At 42.4% G+C, this 16,560-nt stretch overlaps 1 protein-coding gene across 2 annotated transcripts in view; it reads right to left on the bottom strand.

Moving 5' to 3' along the window:
* Nucleotides 1-16,560, bottom strand: part of NDFIP2 (Nedd4 family interacting protein 2) — a 181,301-nt gene that overhangs the window by 11,767 nt on the left and 152,974 nt on the right. For both annotated transcript variants that reach the window (XM_077483057.1, XM_077483058.1), the window contains one exon: nt 15,618-15,684. In XM_077483057.1, coding sequence (XP_077339183.1) covers nt 15,618-15,684 — 67 coding nt within the window. The remainder of the gene's footprint in view (nt 1-15,617; nt 15,685-16,560) is intronic.

Below are 16,560 nucleotides of genomic sequence, written 5' to 3' on the forward strand. Positions count from 1 at the left end.
ATGTCGATGTCGGCTGCCATTGAGGACACCCTGGTTTCAATGTTTTAACTAACCCAGAGCATATACTGTATGTGGATCAGGGAAAGGAGAAGAGGTACCCAGTTAGAAGGATACCGGGTGAGAGGTTACTTTCAGCAGCAAAAATTAGATCAAACTAAAATTATCTAAATAGTGTATATTAGATTTATTTTGTTTACAAATAGATTGAATTAGAAAAAGTGCAATGTTTAAAAAAAATTATTAAATGCAATGTAGCAATGAACATTCAACGTACAAGACAGACATATAACAATACAAGACAACACTGAACACTGTCCAGACGTTTTGGCATTAGCCAACAGTCAGTCAGCGAATCAAATCACTCGAATAGTTTTATAAAGTGGGGTCCTTAATGATCCCCTATATCCTTTAATTATTAATGGCTGACAGTGGGCTAATCCAATCATGGAGAGAGTGAGGCCGCGTACACACACGGGGACTGTTCGCTCAACTTAGTTTGTCAAACAGTTTCAGCGGACAGTCCGCTCAAACTTAGCATGGACGGACTTGCCCACACACGATGAACGAACAGTCCGCTGAAACCGTGCACGATGACGTGAACGGCACGTACGACGGGACTAGAAAACGACGTCCTATACACTGCAATGCAACCTTCGGCGTGTAAATCCTTTCTGAGCATGCGCGGAACTTAGTTTGACGAACAAGCCTACACACGAGGGGACTGTTCGCTGAAACAAAGTTTCAGCGGACAGTTTTTCGGAAATTCCGAAAAACTTTGTTCAGCAGACTGTTCGCTGAAACTGTCCGCTGAAGCCCACACACGAGCGGACTGTCCGCTGAAACACTGTTCAGCGGACAAAGTTGAGCGAACAGTCCCCGCGTGTGTACGCGGCCTGAGAGACGGGAGGTGATGATCAGGAGGAAAAAAATTGCTGAGTCTATCATGCAAGAAAAACGTAATTATCTATAAGCAGCAGTAATAGAATGCTGCATTGGTCCTTTTGTCAAAAAAGTGTTAACAGTCTTTATACTGAAGATAATTTTAAACACAGGCTGACTGACTAATGCCAAAATGTCCGGACAGTGTTCAGTGTTGTCTTGTATTGTTATATGTCGGTCTTGTACATTGAATGTTCACAGTGATTAATTCATTGCTACATTGTATTTAATCATTTTTTTTAAATATTGCACTTTTTCTAATTTAATCTTTTGATACAATAAATGTATATTTGTAAACAAAATAAATCTAATATACACTATTTAGATAATTTCCATTTGATCTAATTTTTGCTGCTGAAAGCAACCTCTCACCCGCTATCCTAACCGGGTACCTCTTCTCCTTTCCCTTTATGCAATATGGTTACAGTAACAACACCTAAATAGGTGCAAGATCAAACTGGTCATACATTGTACTTGACTGTCTATCAGTGGATTGCTTGCACATTTCCCTTTTGCCTTCCCCAATTTTTTAATATATGTGGCTCAGGCACAGCTTCACTTGGTGCATCCTCGTTCCAGTTTAGTGACAGCAAGTACTGAACCCAGGGAAAGGCAACTAGGAGGTGTCAGAAATGCCAGCTTATGATTAAACAATGTTATAATAAATATATTGGTAAGAATGGACATAAATGGGTTAAATCTCAGGCCGGATTCCCTTGTGATTATCGCTAGCAGCTGCTATAGCCGCTAGCGACAATCACTGTCTTCTCCCGGCGGGGGCGGCTTCCTCCACCCACCTGCCCTCACCGGGAGCAGACAGCTGCTTGGCAGGAGGGATTACCCTGTCAGCACTGTCTGTGTAGATAGGGGAATGGTGCAAATTTCTTTCCTGCAAACCATGGTTGCAGGAAAGAAATTCGCACAGTCTATGGCCTGACTAAGTGTACTGCAACTCCCTCCTCATTGGCTTACCACTACACAGGATACCCCCCTATCCCCTTTCACTCCACCATGAATTCTGCTACCAGACTCATTCAACTTATCATCCGCTCAGTGTATGCCACTCCTCTCTGCCAACCCTTCCACTGGCTTTTGATTACTCACTGAATAGCACAAAAAAAAAAAAAAAAAACATACAAAGCCATTCACAACTCTACCCCAAGCTAAATCACCAACCTCATCTCAAATTATCAAACCTCCTCTTTTTTCCACGACCTCCTGCTCTCTAGTACTGCATATTCCCATCGCACACGTTCCTGGATACGCTCTCAGATCTGGGTTCTGCAGGAACATCCAGCTGGATACTGGTTCAAGTCACAGTGAACATATTTGCCAGCACACCATGGAACGACACAAATAGCGTCCAAATGGGTGATTTATTGCTTGATCACAACACAAGGATAGTGCAATGTTTCGGAGCCGCGCAGGAACCCTTCGTCAGGCATGTGAGGACAAAGGGGTCTCCAAAACGTTGCACTATCCTTGTGTTGTGATCAAGCAATAAATCACCCATTTGGACGCTATTTGTGTCGTTCCATGGTGTGCTGGCAAATATCTTCACTACTCCTGATCTCTAGCACTCTCATTCCCTCTTCCCATGCTCACATCCAGGACTTCTGCAAAGCCTCCCCCTTTCTCTGGAACGCTTTACCCCAACTCATATGGCTGTCTCCTATTCTGTCTGCCTTTAGGCACTCTAAAGCTTGGCACACACGATAAAGTCAGCTGTCAGCTCTGGTCAGAGCCGCTGTACTAACCATGCAACTTTAGTACAGCGATATCTCCCGCTGAGCTGTTGTGTTGTGACAGGGGGACGGCCCCCTGCCAGAACGCTCTGATCAGCGCTCTCCGCCATTGGCTGAGAGTGCTGATGGGAGTCGATCAGCTGCTGCTTTTCCAGTATGTTCGTCTGACAGAAGATGGCCAAGGTGCCATACACACGGACCAAATGTCTTTTTTTTGAGCCGGCCGATGTCTCCTGACATTCAGACCCTGTGTACCGGGCTTTATTCTGCCTCTAGGTAACAATTGAATATTTTGGTCTTGAATGCCTCCTCCCCACACCCAGTTACTACCTTTTGTAACACTTGCCAATGAGTAAGGCCCTCCCAATCCTCTTGTCTTGAATTGTATTGTAAAGGTTTTATTTTCAAAAACACTGCAAAAACTATTTGTGCTATATAGGGTCTGTATAATAATAATAATAATAATAATAATAATAATAACGACACAAAAAAAAATATGGATGTATAGGTCTATCTATACACACATATATACATATGAAACAGCATGTATAATATAGAATAAAAATAATACTAAATTAAATGTAAAAAATGCAATAAATGAAAAGTCCCAGAATAATCTAGGGGCTAGCTTACATTCTCTAATTCAGATGCAGATTGTGCATGCTTTGCAAAGGAAACCAGATGAAAATGAATTTGCACTTTTCATTGTGAAGTCCACAGAGCGGATTATAAACAGGTGTGGTGAGACAACACATTTAGGGTTAATACATTATTTCCCAAGTCATCATTACGTGGAGCAAACAACTTTGTAAAATAAGTAATCTTGTTAAATGCAAAGGCTTGCAAACTATTATGGCTGAGTAAATATTCCACAATATATTTTTGGAGAAAAGCTGATACAACGGATGTGCTGTGATCTGGAAGCATGAAGGCTTTTTCTATGCCTGGCTGAGCATGGCATAATGTACTATGCATTTCAAAGAACAGTTTCCTGACTCACAGACACACCATACAGCCTAAGGGGCCTGTGACTCTCCTGCATTTCCATCAGAGCTGTTTTGGGGAACAGCTACATATGAGCTGAAATTATGTAAACTTATAATGAGGGGTTGCTACGAGCAAGACATGTAAAAAAAAAAAAAAAAAAAATAAAAAAAAAAAAAGAACAGTCTACATATCTCCTTGTTTTAAAAAGATACTGCAAAAAGAAATGGATTTGGCTGTTGGCATTTTGTATAATGCATAAGCTGCTTCACCCTAAAGGAGCAAATTAGCTACTCGCGACATAGTTATTTTAGCTGAAAGTAAACTTGGTACAGATTGTTCAGTATTCTTGCCAACGGGAAAATTAGCAGGTTCGTACTAGCCATTTTTTTCCTTATTTACTACTGAGGTTCTGCTTTGAATTTGAAAAGATATTAACGTATTTAACCATTTCAATACCAGGCACTCAGACACCCTCCTGCCCAGGCCAATTTCAGCTTTCAGCACTGTAGCAATCTGAATGACAATTGCGCGGGCATGTAACACTGTACCCAAACAATTTTTTTATCATTTTATTCCCACAAATAGAGCCTTATTTTGGTGGTATTTGATCACCTCACCTTTTGAAAAAAAACAAGTTTTTCTTTGTTTCTGTTAAAAAATGTTGTAAGTTTTCTTCTTCAATGACGGCACCAAAATGGCTGCACTGACAGGCACCGATGAGGTGGCACCAATGAGGTGGCACCGACAGGCACTGATAGGTGGCACTGGTATGCAGCACTGATGAGCATTCATAGGCGGCACTGATGGGTACTTATGGGTGGCACTGATAGGTGGCACGGATGGGCACCGATAGGTGGAAATGCTGGACACTGATGGGTGGCATTGCTGAGCATCACTATTTTTATTTTGGTACATGATGGTGCCAGTCAGTGCCCATTTGTGGGCACTGGCACAGATTGGGCATCATTTGCACATGTGGATGGCCAGGGGGTACATACCTGGCCATCCACATGTTGCCCACTTCCCTGGTGGTCTAGTGTGGGCATCTGAGAGGGGCTGCACTGATAAACAATCAGCGCAGACCCCCCTGTCAAGAGAGCCGCGAGTGAGGAAAAGCCGATCACCGGCTTTTCCTGTTTACATCGTGATCAGCCGTGATTGGACACGGCTGATCACGTGTAAACAGCCTCCACCAGAGGCTCTTTACCAAGATCGGTGTAGCTGTGTATCAGACTGACACACCACTCCACCGATCACCACGATGCATGGCCCGATGGGCGCGCGGCGGCATGTTATCCTGAAGGACGTCATATGACACCCAATCAGGTTAACAGAACCACTTCCCGGACATCAATTTGCTATTGACCGGGCGGGAAGTAGTTAAAGACAATCTAACATCAAGTCAATCACTTTGTTTACCCGAGAGGTAAGGGCCCTTTCACATGGGTGTTCAGTCTGGTTCCATCTGTCAGTTTACCAGACTGAACCAAAATGTTTGTCTATGAGCAGGCGGATGTAAACACATGACGGTCCGTTTACATTCATTTACATCAGAGTTCTTTCAAAACCCAGATGGATGTATATAGATGCAAATGGCACTGAAGAGGGATGTATAAACTGACGTAAAATGATTGTTTTCATGCCATATCACATGCCCTAAGAAAATTATTTTATACTAACAGAGAACCATATTGCTCTCCTTTATTCTCACACGACATTATTACTATTACTTTATTCTAACAGCTAACAATAAATCACAAACAAATCAGCGTATACACAATGTTCTAATACTGGGCTGACATTTCTAAAGATGCCTTTGTTGTCATTTTTTAAGTGTGAAGCTTCTCTTTAACCGCTTCAGCCCCAGAAGATTTGGCTGCTGAATGACCAAGCATTTTTTGCAATTCGGTACTGCATCAATTAAACTGACAAGTGCGCGGTCATGCGCCGCTGCACCCAAACAAAATTGATGTCCTTTTTTCCCCACAAATAGAGCTTTCTTTTGGTAGTATTTGACCATCTCTGCAGTTTTTATTTGTTGTGCTAGAAACAAAAAAGGAGCGACAAAAAAAAAACAACACAATATTTTGTACTTTTTGCTGTAATAACTATCCCCATTTTTTAAATTTTTTTAAAAAAAGCAAATTTTCTCAGTTTAGGCCAATATGTAATTTTGGTAATAATCGTATATTGATTGCTTTGCGCAAAATTTATAGCACCTACAAAATAGGGGATAGATTTATAGCATTTTTTTTTTTTTTTACTAGTAATGGTAGCGATCTGCGACTTTTATCGTGACTGCAACATTGTGGCGGACACATCGGACACTTGACACATTTTTGGGACCATTGGCACTTATACAGTGATTAGTGCTATAAAAATGCAGATTACTGTAAAAATTCCACTGGCAAAGAAGGGGTTAAACACTAGGGGGTGATCAAGGGGGTGAACTGTGTTCCCTCTGTCTTCTAATTGAAGGGGGGGTGGGACTGTCTAGGGGAGATGACAGATCGTTAGTCACACTTTGTATGAACAGACGATCAGTCTCTTCTCCCCTCAGAGAACCGGGATCTGTGTGTTCATAAACACAGATCCCGATTCTCGGTGTGTCATGAACGATCGCCAGAGCACTCGCATCGGCTCTGGAGGCGAGCAGCTGTCGTGCCCCTAGTGGCCACAGGGTGAAGTGACGTTGCATAATGTTGTTTCACCCAGGCGTGCCATTCTGCTGCGGTAAAACTGCAGCAGCTGGTCAGCATGTGGTTACGCCTGGTACACACTACAGTTTTTTTCTGTGCAACCTGCTGGCTCAGGACAGAGCCGCTGTACTAACCATGCGAGGTTAGATCAGAGATCTCCCCCGCTGGGCTGTTGTGTTCTGACAGGGGGACGCCCCTCCGCCAGAACACTTTGATCAGCGCTCTCTGTCATTGGCTGAGAGCGCTGATCGTGAGTCGAGTGGTTGCTGGCTTTCCTGCATGCACAACCGATAAACACACAGGCAGAATGTCGGCTAGTATTTTTTGTACCAGAAAATGTCTCCCGACATTCTGCTCTGTGTATGGGGCTTCAGGCTCAACTAAACTAAAACAAAGAAATATAAATGCTTGATGTAGTACAGCAGAATTAAAAATGTGTTACTAAAAGTAAGTATTTTTGTAAATATTTTACTATATCTTTTCATGTGACAACACTGAAGAAATGACACTTTGCTACAATGTAAAGTAGTGAGTGTACAGCTTGTATAACAGTGTAAATTTGCTGCCCCCTAAAAATAACTCAACACACAGCCATTAACGTCTAAATCACTGGCAACAAAAGTGAGTACACCTCTAAGTGAAAATGTCCGAATTGGGCTTAAAGTGTCAATATTTGTGTGGCTGCAGTTCATTGAGGAACCAGGAATGGCAACATGTACTGTGACATACTGAAGCCAGGGGCGGACTGATCATTGGGCCACTCGGGCATTGCCCGAGGGCCCCATGCCACTAGGGGGCCCCATCAGGGTTGCCAGCCTCAGTAAAACCAGGTAAAATATGTAAAAATTAGTGTTTTTTTTTTTTTTTTTTTTTTTTAACATCTGTCTCTGAATTGTCCCTTACTGACATCCTTTTGGTCTAAAAATCCTGAGATTATAGCTGCCCCACCTCTCCAGTACCTTCTCAGCCAATAGAAACATGTCTGTGTATACTGTGTGATTGTATACTGGGTGTGTGTTTGTGTCTACTGTGTGGCCCCATAATCTCTGATTGCCTGGGGGCCCCATAATCTCCTATTGCCCGGGGGCCCCATGAGTTGTCAGTCTGACCCTGACTGAAGCAGAGCATGATCCCCTCCCTTTGGAGACTGGGACGCAGGGCAAGTATTCCAACATGATAACGACCCCAAACACACCTCCAGGACAACCACTGTCTTGCTAAAGAATGTGAGGGGAAAGGTGATGGACTGGCCTAGCATGTTGTCAGACCTAAACCCTACTGAGCATCTGTGGGGCATCCTCCAATGGACGATGGAGGAGTGCAAGGTCTCCAACATCCACCATCTCCGTAATGTCATCATGGAGGAGTGGAAGAGGACTCCAGTAGTAACCTGTGTAACTCTGGTGAACTCCATGCCCAAGAGGGTTAAGGCAGTGCTAGAAAATAATGGTGGCCATACAAAATATTGACACTTTGGGCCCAATTTGGACATTTTCACTTAGGGGTGTACTCACGTTTGTTGCCAGCCATTTAGACATTAAGGGCTGTGTGTAAGTTATTTTGAGGGGACAGCAAATGTACACTGTTATACATACAAGCTGTACACTTACTACTTTACATTGTAGCAAAGTGTAATTTCCTCAGCGTTGTCACATGAAAAGATATAATAAAATATTTACAAAAATGTGAAGGGTGTACTCACTTTTGTGAGATACTGTATCCCTCTATGCAAGTATTCCCTACAACAGCATTCAACTGCACACAGCAGTCGTGTATTTTCCTCCATTATTGATTCTAACAGGCTGTATGCGGCACCTGCGCCTCCTTGGCACCTAAAACTTCCCAGGTTTTACACTGTACAAACCAAGTAGTGTGTACTGCAACTGTAAAAACTAGCCCTAACGGAGATACAAAAAGCAATGAAAACATGCAGGTGTTCTAATCCCTCTCCTCAAAAAAAGTTATGTCTTTAATTATGCTTTAATCTGCCTAAAAAAGCCCTGCACGCAACTATCAAATGGTCACTGTTCAGAAGTCACTGCATTCAGGAAGCCATGGGTGATGCAGCTGCTAAATATTGAATATATAAAGTGGCAGTGGAGATTCCTCCATCCGTGCTATTTAGTGTAGATAAGGGAAACAAGCATGTGTATGGCTAGCTTTAGGCTACCCTATCATGGCACTGGTTGTGTCTGGTTTCAGCACTGTGATGGGAGTCACTTACGGTGGGGGGGGGGGCTTGGGGCAGTGGAACTCAGAATCCCTTGCACATCCTATGTCTAAGTCACCCTGTGTCTCTAATAGGGGCACAGGGTGACCGAGAACCCCAGTCTGATCTGTACTAATTGGCCATTACTAATTATATATATATATTATTGTCTCATACTATGGTGTGCTCTGTGTTGGGTCATTTGGGGTGTGGCTGTATTCCATTATTCTATCTATCTGCCTTGGGTATTATGGGATGTGTATGTAGATTAGTTGTGAGAGGAATTAAGTCACAAACCCAGAATAATAATGCTGTATTGTGTGTGTAAGAATTCTATATATGTCTATACTTGTTCCAGGTCAAGGTCCAGGACATAGAAGACATTAAAGGATGACAGCCGGAAAAATAACGGTCTCAAAAGCAGAGGTCAGAAATGGCAACTTTCATAATTCTCTTATGACAGCTACAATTTAAGTTTTCCTTCCAACGTATTGAAGAATTTACCTTTTGAAATCCACAAAATGACCAAAGACTATATTTCAAACTTTTTATTTATTTTTTGACCACACTTTGGTAAAAGGGTTTTGTTTTTTTGTTTTTTTTACTTTAATGTGTTCTCTGCATTAAGGTAAAAAACCTTTTCATGTCAACTTTCTACAGCACCCCAAAATACTTTCCTAAATCAGATTTCAATCCAGCATTGTACCCATCTGCAGCAGCTTTGCTCTCCCCTTTTCTCACAGGAGGCTTGGCAGCAGCAGGAGCCATTGGCTCCTGCTACTGTCAATCAAACCCTGTGAGGGGGGGGGGGGGGGTTGGGCTGAGCCATGCTGTGTGTGTCAATAGACCAGATCTGCTGATAAGGCAGTACAACTGGTCCTATTGTACTGGGCCCAGGCCTCATCAGTTAAACAGGGAGGCCCAACTTTATTGTTCATGTCTGCTTAATTGAATTTTACTAGACCAGACCCCCGCTCCTACTTCCTTACCAGGGCTTAGAGTACATTTCCCTGGGACCCATCAGGTCAACAGTGGGGCGCAGGAGGCAGGACTTTTTTCTGCTTTTCGGGCGTAGGAGGATAAAGTAAGGTAAGTGCCACTGTTTTGTTGCACCCCAAGGGGGTTGGGTGGTGTGTAGGCCGAGTTGGGGGAGCTATGTCAGGAAGGCTATAATTCCAACAGCGGCCCTGCAATAGACACACACAATGCGGCTCAGGACTGAGCCTGCATGAGTGCCCCATAGCAATCTGGCTGCATGTTTTGTACATACCTAATACTGGAAATGTAAAGTGTCTCAATATCCAATTTAGTAAATATTCAGCACATTTCTCTTTGTGATTTGCTGATCTTAGTAATACACATTAAAGACATTTTACACACAAAAAGGTAACTCAGGGGTTGGTTTGTGTGTGCAAACTGAACCTATGTCTCTGGCCAGCTAAAGATAAAGTTAGTATTTACATTGGGTTGAATAATTACTAGTACCCTAATCATAACCACTTATTGTTTCGAGCAGAAATACAGTGTGCCGCAGGGAGATGCCAAATCATGCATTACGAACAAGAAGGCTGCAGCCAAACCATAATTCTTACTACAGTTTATATTCTGACAAAGAAGCTAAAGTAGCATAATACAGGTAAAAACATTTCATTTTTCATTTTAAAAGCGTTTCAAAATTATTGCATGCTGTACATTTTCCTGGGAAAAGCAGGTTTTATAACTTGCCTAAAACATATAAAGGTTCTCATAAATACGTTTTATTGTTGCTGAACTATGACTGCTATAGAGATTTTATCTATTTTTTTTCCACAGTAAGTATTAGACAGGCTGCCTTCATCCATCATTTTGATTGAAGAAAGCAAGTAGCAATCACCACACTGATGAAGCTAAGTGTCAGAAGAGATACCAGCTTTACACAGCTATGTTATGGGCAGCAATATACCCAGAATGCACCGTGTCCTCTGGAAGACCTCTGTACCTGCTTCATTCCACACTGCACTCTATAAGCAATTCTGGGCATCTGTATAGCATACTAAACACACAGAAATAAAGATAAAAGCAATTACGTAGCATAAAAGGGAACACAAATTCCCTCTTTGTTTAATGGAAACTTGGGATAGGGGAAACATAGAGCCAGACACTGTTGCTGAAAATGCTAGCCACCTGGCTATTACCAATTATGCCAGTAACGGGAATGCCACACACCAAGATGCAAAATAGTAGTCTTTTATTAAAGCCACACGCAGGGATAACATTTACTTCCTACCACCCTCTTCTAACCCATCCCAACTATCATTTTTCTCCATACCTGAAGGAGCTAGTAGTACCCACCTAACTCCCCTATGCGGGTCCCTCACCGCCATGGGTTCCAGTGTGAGGGTGCGGAGAAGGTGCTCTGAGACCACCTGCCACCTCCCAGCGATGACATTAGTCCTACACTAGCAGCCATCCAATAGAAAATTGCTTACATCATGCAGGCAGTGACATGGACATCTAAAGAAGGACCCCAAGAAGGTCATAAAAAGACGAGCAGAAGAGGCTGCAGCATCACGCGACCACATGGTAATGTAAAAAAAAAAAAAAAATGGGCATTCAAAAGGGGATTTTTTTTCCCCAGCAATCACACAGAGGGAGGTTGGCAGAGAGTGACACTGATCCTGAAGTGGGGCTTTAAAATAGTCAGCAGGAAAATGTTCTACTCTCACATGTTAAGTGCCAAGCATGGGGCTTTCCCTATGAGAAAGAGCTGTACCTACCACAAAACATGTCAGAATAGAACCTTTTAGGAAAGAGCTGTGCCTACCGCACATGTCAGAATAGAACCTTTTAGGAAAGAGCTGTGCCTACCACAAAACATGTCAGAATAGAACCTTTTAAGAAAGAGCTGTGCCTACCGCACAACATGTCAGAATAGAACCTTTTAGGAAAGAGCTGTGCCTACCACAAAACATGTCAGAAGAGAACCTTTTGAGAAAAAGCTGTGCCTACCACAAAACATGTCAGAATAGAACCTTTTAGGAAAGAAATGTGCCTACCACAAAACATCAGAATAGAATATTTTAGGAAAAAGCTGTGCCTACCACAAAACATGTCAGAATAGAACCTTTTAGGAAAGAGCTGTGCCTACTGCAAAACATGTCAGAATAGAACTGCTGGCCATTTTTTAATAATGGAAGAGTATTATTTTGCATCTTAGTAAGCAGCATTCCTGTTCATGGTACAATTGATTGCATTGGTGGAGATGAACTGAGCAAACACTTGAGATTTGATTGTGAAGTGTGGCATCGGATCTTGCCTGGAGCAACGTGAAATATTTACCACTGGCTATTATGTTGACTCTCTGGATACCATACCTTTATTAGCCCAAAAGTAGTATGCTGATCAGGAGACTAATGCCACCTACACACGACCGGACTTTCCGGCAGAAAAGGTCCGATGGACTTTCAACGGAGTTACGGTTTTCCGAACTAACGGACTTGCCCACACACGAAAGTCTGTTCGTTAGTCCATTCTTTTTGAACCTGATGATGCACGACGGGACTATTAAAGGAAGTTCAATAGGCCATAGCCAATAGCTGCCCTTGCGTCGTATTTGGTCTGTCGGACCAGCATACAGACAATTGTTTTCCTGATAGGAATTGAGGCTGTTGGACAGATTTGAAATATGTTCTATTTCTAGGTCCGATCGGACTATCCCACACACGATCAGACTATCCAACGGAACGATTCCGCCAGACCTAGTCTGCCGGAAAGTCCGTCGTGTGTACGCGGCATTACAAGTCCCTACCTACATTCTGCTTCCAGGATCAGTGGCTCAAAGTATTGAAGCCAGAGGGTTGGCATGACAAACAAACAATGAGCACTGTCAAAAGAACAACTCGGCAATGGTTTTGCTGAATAAATTCAGAGGAAATCCACTCATGTGTGATCTAGCATTTATACTTTGCCTCTAGCAGGTATAAACAAATGTAATTACACAGAGTGAAACTTGCCTTAGGTTTCATTATATTTTATTGCTTTAACAGTCATGCCTTTATTTAATATCTGAGTACAAAAACAATTATCTGCAATCACGCTTAATAAGTTTGAAGCATTTTACTGTAGTTGAACCAATTAACAATAAATTCAGATTGGTTACTACAGATTATTCATTTTGTCTTTCTAAATAAAGCCCATGTGGGATTATATAATTAGGCAATGCCAACATCAAGAATTATGTACCAAATACACTCTCAGGAATGTCATTTCTGAACAATGCCTGAAAAAGAAAGTGGCTCAACATGGCAGAATCACCAAGTTTTATTTTCATGAAAGCTCCAGCATGTAGAAAAATGAAATAAGTTAAAAACTGAAAACCACTTTTTGCCCTGGTATTAACAAGGCAAAGTTTGAATCAGATTTTAGATCTACACTAGATTACCAAAAGTATTGGGACACCTGTTGGGGATGGCCCTTTCCTGTTCCAACATGACTACGCACATAAAGCGGAGACTGCAAGCCAGACCTCGTCCAACATGAGTGCCCGACCTCACAAATACACTTCTGGAAGAATGGTCAAACATTCCCATAGACACCTAAACCTTGTGGACAACCTTCCCAGAAGCCCTGTTATAGCTGCAAAGGGTGGGCAAACTCAATATTGAACCCTACAGACTAAGACTGGGATGAAAATAAAGGGGTTGTAACATCAGAAGGTTTTTTATCTTAATGCATTTTATGCATTAGGATAAAAAGCCTTATGTGTGTAGCAACCTCCCCAGCACCCCCTAACACTTAACTGAGCCCTATCTCTGTCAAGTGATGTCTAAGAGTCCCTTGGCCATCCCTGACTCTCCCTCCTGATTCGCTGAGACATAGCAGTGGAGCCATTGGTTCCCACGGCTGTCACAGTCAGTTAGCCAATTGTGAGAGAGGGGGCGGTGCCGAACGACAACTCCATGTCCGAATGGACACAAAGAGCTGCAGCTCAGCTCGGGTTCCCCCATAGTAAACTGCTTGATGTTGGGGCACTCAACAGGAGGGAAGGGCCAGGAGCAGCAAAAAGGGACCCGAGAAGAGGAGGATCTGGACTGCTTTGTGCAAAACCACTGCACAGAGCAGGTAAGTATAACATGTTAATTTATGCTTTTTCTTTTAAACGAGACTTTACAAATCACTTTAAAGTTCATGCGCGTGTAATACTTTTGACAACACAGTGTATGTGTGCTGTTTTACCTGCCAAAAGATTTGTGATTCTGTTAAGCCATTTTCCTGATCCTCTCTCATCAACAACACATCCTGCTCACCGGACAATGCATCAGTATAATTATGCATGGCCAATGAGAAGGTATATGCCTAAAAAGCATAAAAACTTAAAAAAGGAACTTGGATCCCCTGTGTATTTTATTTTTTAATCCCCTCTATCTTGTTTGCTGGGTTATGCCCAAAATACAATTTCATGTCTGGTGTCATCCTGCTCCAATCCACCACACATTGCCATGTGGTAGGTTAATTGGCTTCTGTCCAAAATCGGCTCTTGTATATGAATGTGAGTTGGAGACCTTGGATTGTGGGACCCTTGGGTGTGGGGACCAATGTATGTGTGGAGTGCTGCGTAAATTGACTGCGCTATATGGGTACCTTAAATAGGGATAATTGCCGACACGCACCCACACTCACTCAGGTTGAACTGGATGGACTGATGTCTTTATTCAACCTTACTAACTATGTCTTATTTCACCATGTTCTTCATTTGTTCTGTTCTGGGTGCTTGCAGCTGGCCCTCTGACGACAGGCATGCATCAGGGGGCTGGCTGCAAGAAGCAAGATGAGACAACCGGTAGACTGATAATGCACAGCCAACCGATATGAGTTTTGGGGGCCCTAATGAGATGAGCGATATCAGTACCCCAAAAGGCTGCACGTAATTGGCATGTCATTCTCTCTTAGTGCTAAGAGGGGACAAGGAATAAGGTATTAAAAAATAGAAAATAAATGTCTGATTGTGGGAGAGAAGGGGGGTAGGAGTGAAACAGCACAAAATTGGTGGAGAAGGTAAAATCCTCTTCAAAAGGCTAAGGCCCCATTCACACCTGAGCGTTTTGTAGTTTGAGGCCTCACGCTACAAAACGCTGGAGGGGAAAAAATCTATTCTAAATGCAGATGGTTCACAGCTCCACTCCAAGATGCCTGAAGCCGAACGCCTGAAGCTCAAACAAGTTCTGGACCATTGTTTTGTCGCTTGAATTGGGCAGATTTGGGCGTTTTTCTTCTTTTTACATTGGTGACCTTTTGCCCTGCACAAAATCGCGACAAAAAAGCTGCAAAATCGCAGTAAAAACGCCACAAAATCATGCGATATTCTGCCTGAAAACGCTATGCTCAGGTGTGAATGGGGCCTGAGTTCAACTTTTGAAAAAAATAAATGCACATTTATTTATTTTAAAAGGTAAAAAAAATTGCATTTATTTTTATTTTTTTTCTAAGGAGCCTGCAGAACATTGCAACTGTGATCAGCAGATTGTGGGTGCGATCTCGAGCTCCTACAAACTTTCGGGATAGCTGTCTGCCCATACACCATACGGGCAGGCAGTTACCTGAGAGCAGGAAGAATCAATGAACTACCAAAGTGCTAATCAGCACCCTTGTAATTCTTTGACAACTTCAATCGGTTAGCCGCAATGGCTGACTGTACTTGTAGCCTATCCAGTGACAAGAAACTAAGAATGAATGACGTGGCCATGTGAGTGGAGCCCCAAATTGCTGTGCTGTTCTTAAATTGTGACAGCCAGTGTGGGGAGAAGCACAGGATTGGGCATGCGGGGTGCATGTAACATGTTCCAAAAGTAAACGTATCATTTAATCAAGACAAAAGTAGCGTTCTTCCAAGCTGTGCATGCAGCACAGATGTGTGATGGCCAAGATTGGCTGAATACAACTATACTATGGCAGGTAAAAGTGTGAAAACCTTTTTATGATAGTTGTGTATTCGTTTTTGTGAAGTGTTCCATTTTAAGGGTTTAAAATGACACCCATCAAGTCAGCTGCATAAATACTCACCAAGTACAAGGAATATCCACCAAAGCCAGTATTGTCCATTGAAATATCCAGTAAAATAGTCAGAGAACTGAAAAAAAATTAAAATAGTAAAGTTCAGATAAACATTTCAAATGACAAAAAATAAATAAAAAAAAGATACATAAAAACGAAAGCAAAAATGTTACTTCTTGGGTAAGACTTCATGCACAAGGGCGTACTGAAATACGCCAATTTAATCCACAAATCGCTTGTTTTGGTAATCGCGTGCATTTCTGTGCCCTTTAAGATGCATGACATTTAGAAGCTTATACGCATAATCTCATGTTATTGGTGAGAATATTAATTTATTCTGGCCTCTAGAACATATTTATGGAAGTATGCACATGTTTAAATATGTATGTGCAGAATTATGCCACTAAATTCTTCTCTGAGTGCAGGTTTATGGCATGAATGCTGCTTTGGAATACCAATCCAACCACCACCAATGTATATAATGCACTGGCTGAAATAGAGCAGCATTCAGAGAAAAAAATAAATAATGAAAAATGCCTGTAAAAACAGCTTTTTCGTTGTTTCTTGTCCATGGGCATGAGGCCTTAAGCCCCAGTTCACACTACTGCAAGTTAAGTTCTGCGTGCGGGCAGCCCATTCATTTTAGTGGGCAGCCCTACCCGCAAAAACACAGGGAAAGAAGTCCCTGCCCCTTTTTTGTCAATCGCGACATACCGAGTGGTTTTTGGCATTCATGAAAACGCACAGCGTTTGCGGATATCTGGAGGCTCCATTAAGAATTAATGGCACCCCAGTGTGTCTGCTAAAGTGCAACCCTATTCGCAGATATGTGAACAATGGATCGGAGCAGATATAAAAGGCCGCTTGTAGTTATCAGGAACAAAAATACAATCTAGGGGGCCTTTTCATGCCTAATCTTTAGCAATATCAAACCTCTGTTAGCATCAATGAT

This window comes from Lithobates pipiens, unplaced genomic scaffold, assembly GCF_037356315.1.
Source record: "Lithobates pipiens isolate NorthernLeopardFrog02 unplaced genomic scaffold, aLitPip1_a1.2 Scaffold_16, whole genome shotgun sequence".
Classification (NCBI taxonomy): Eukaryota; Metazoa; Chordata; class Amphibia; order Anura; family Ranidae; genus Lithobates; species Lithobates pipiens.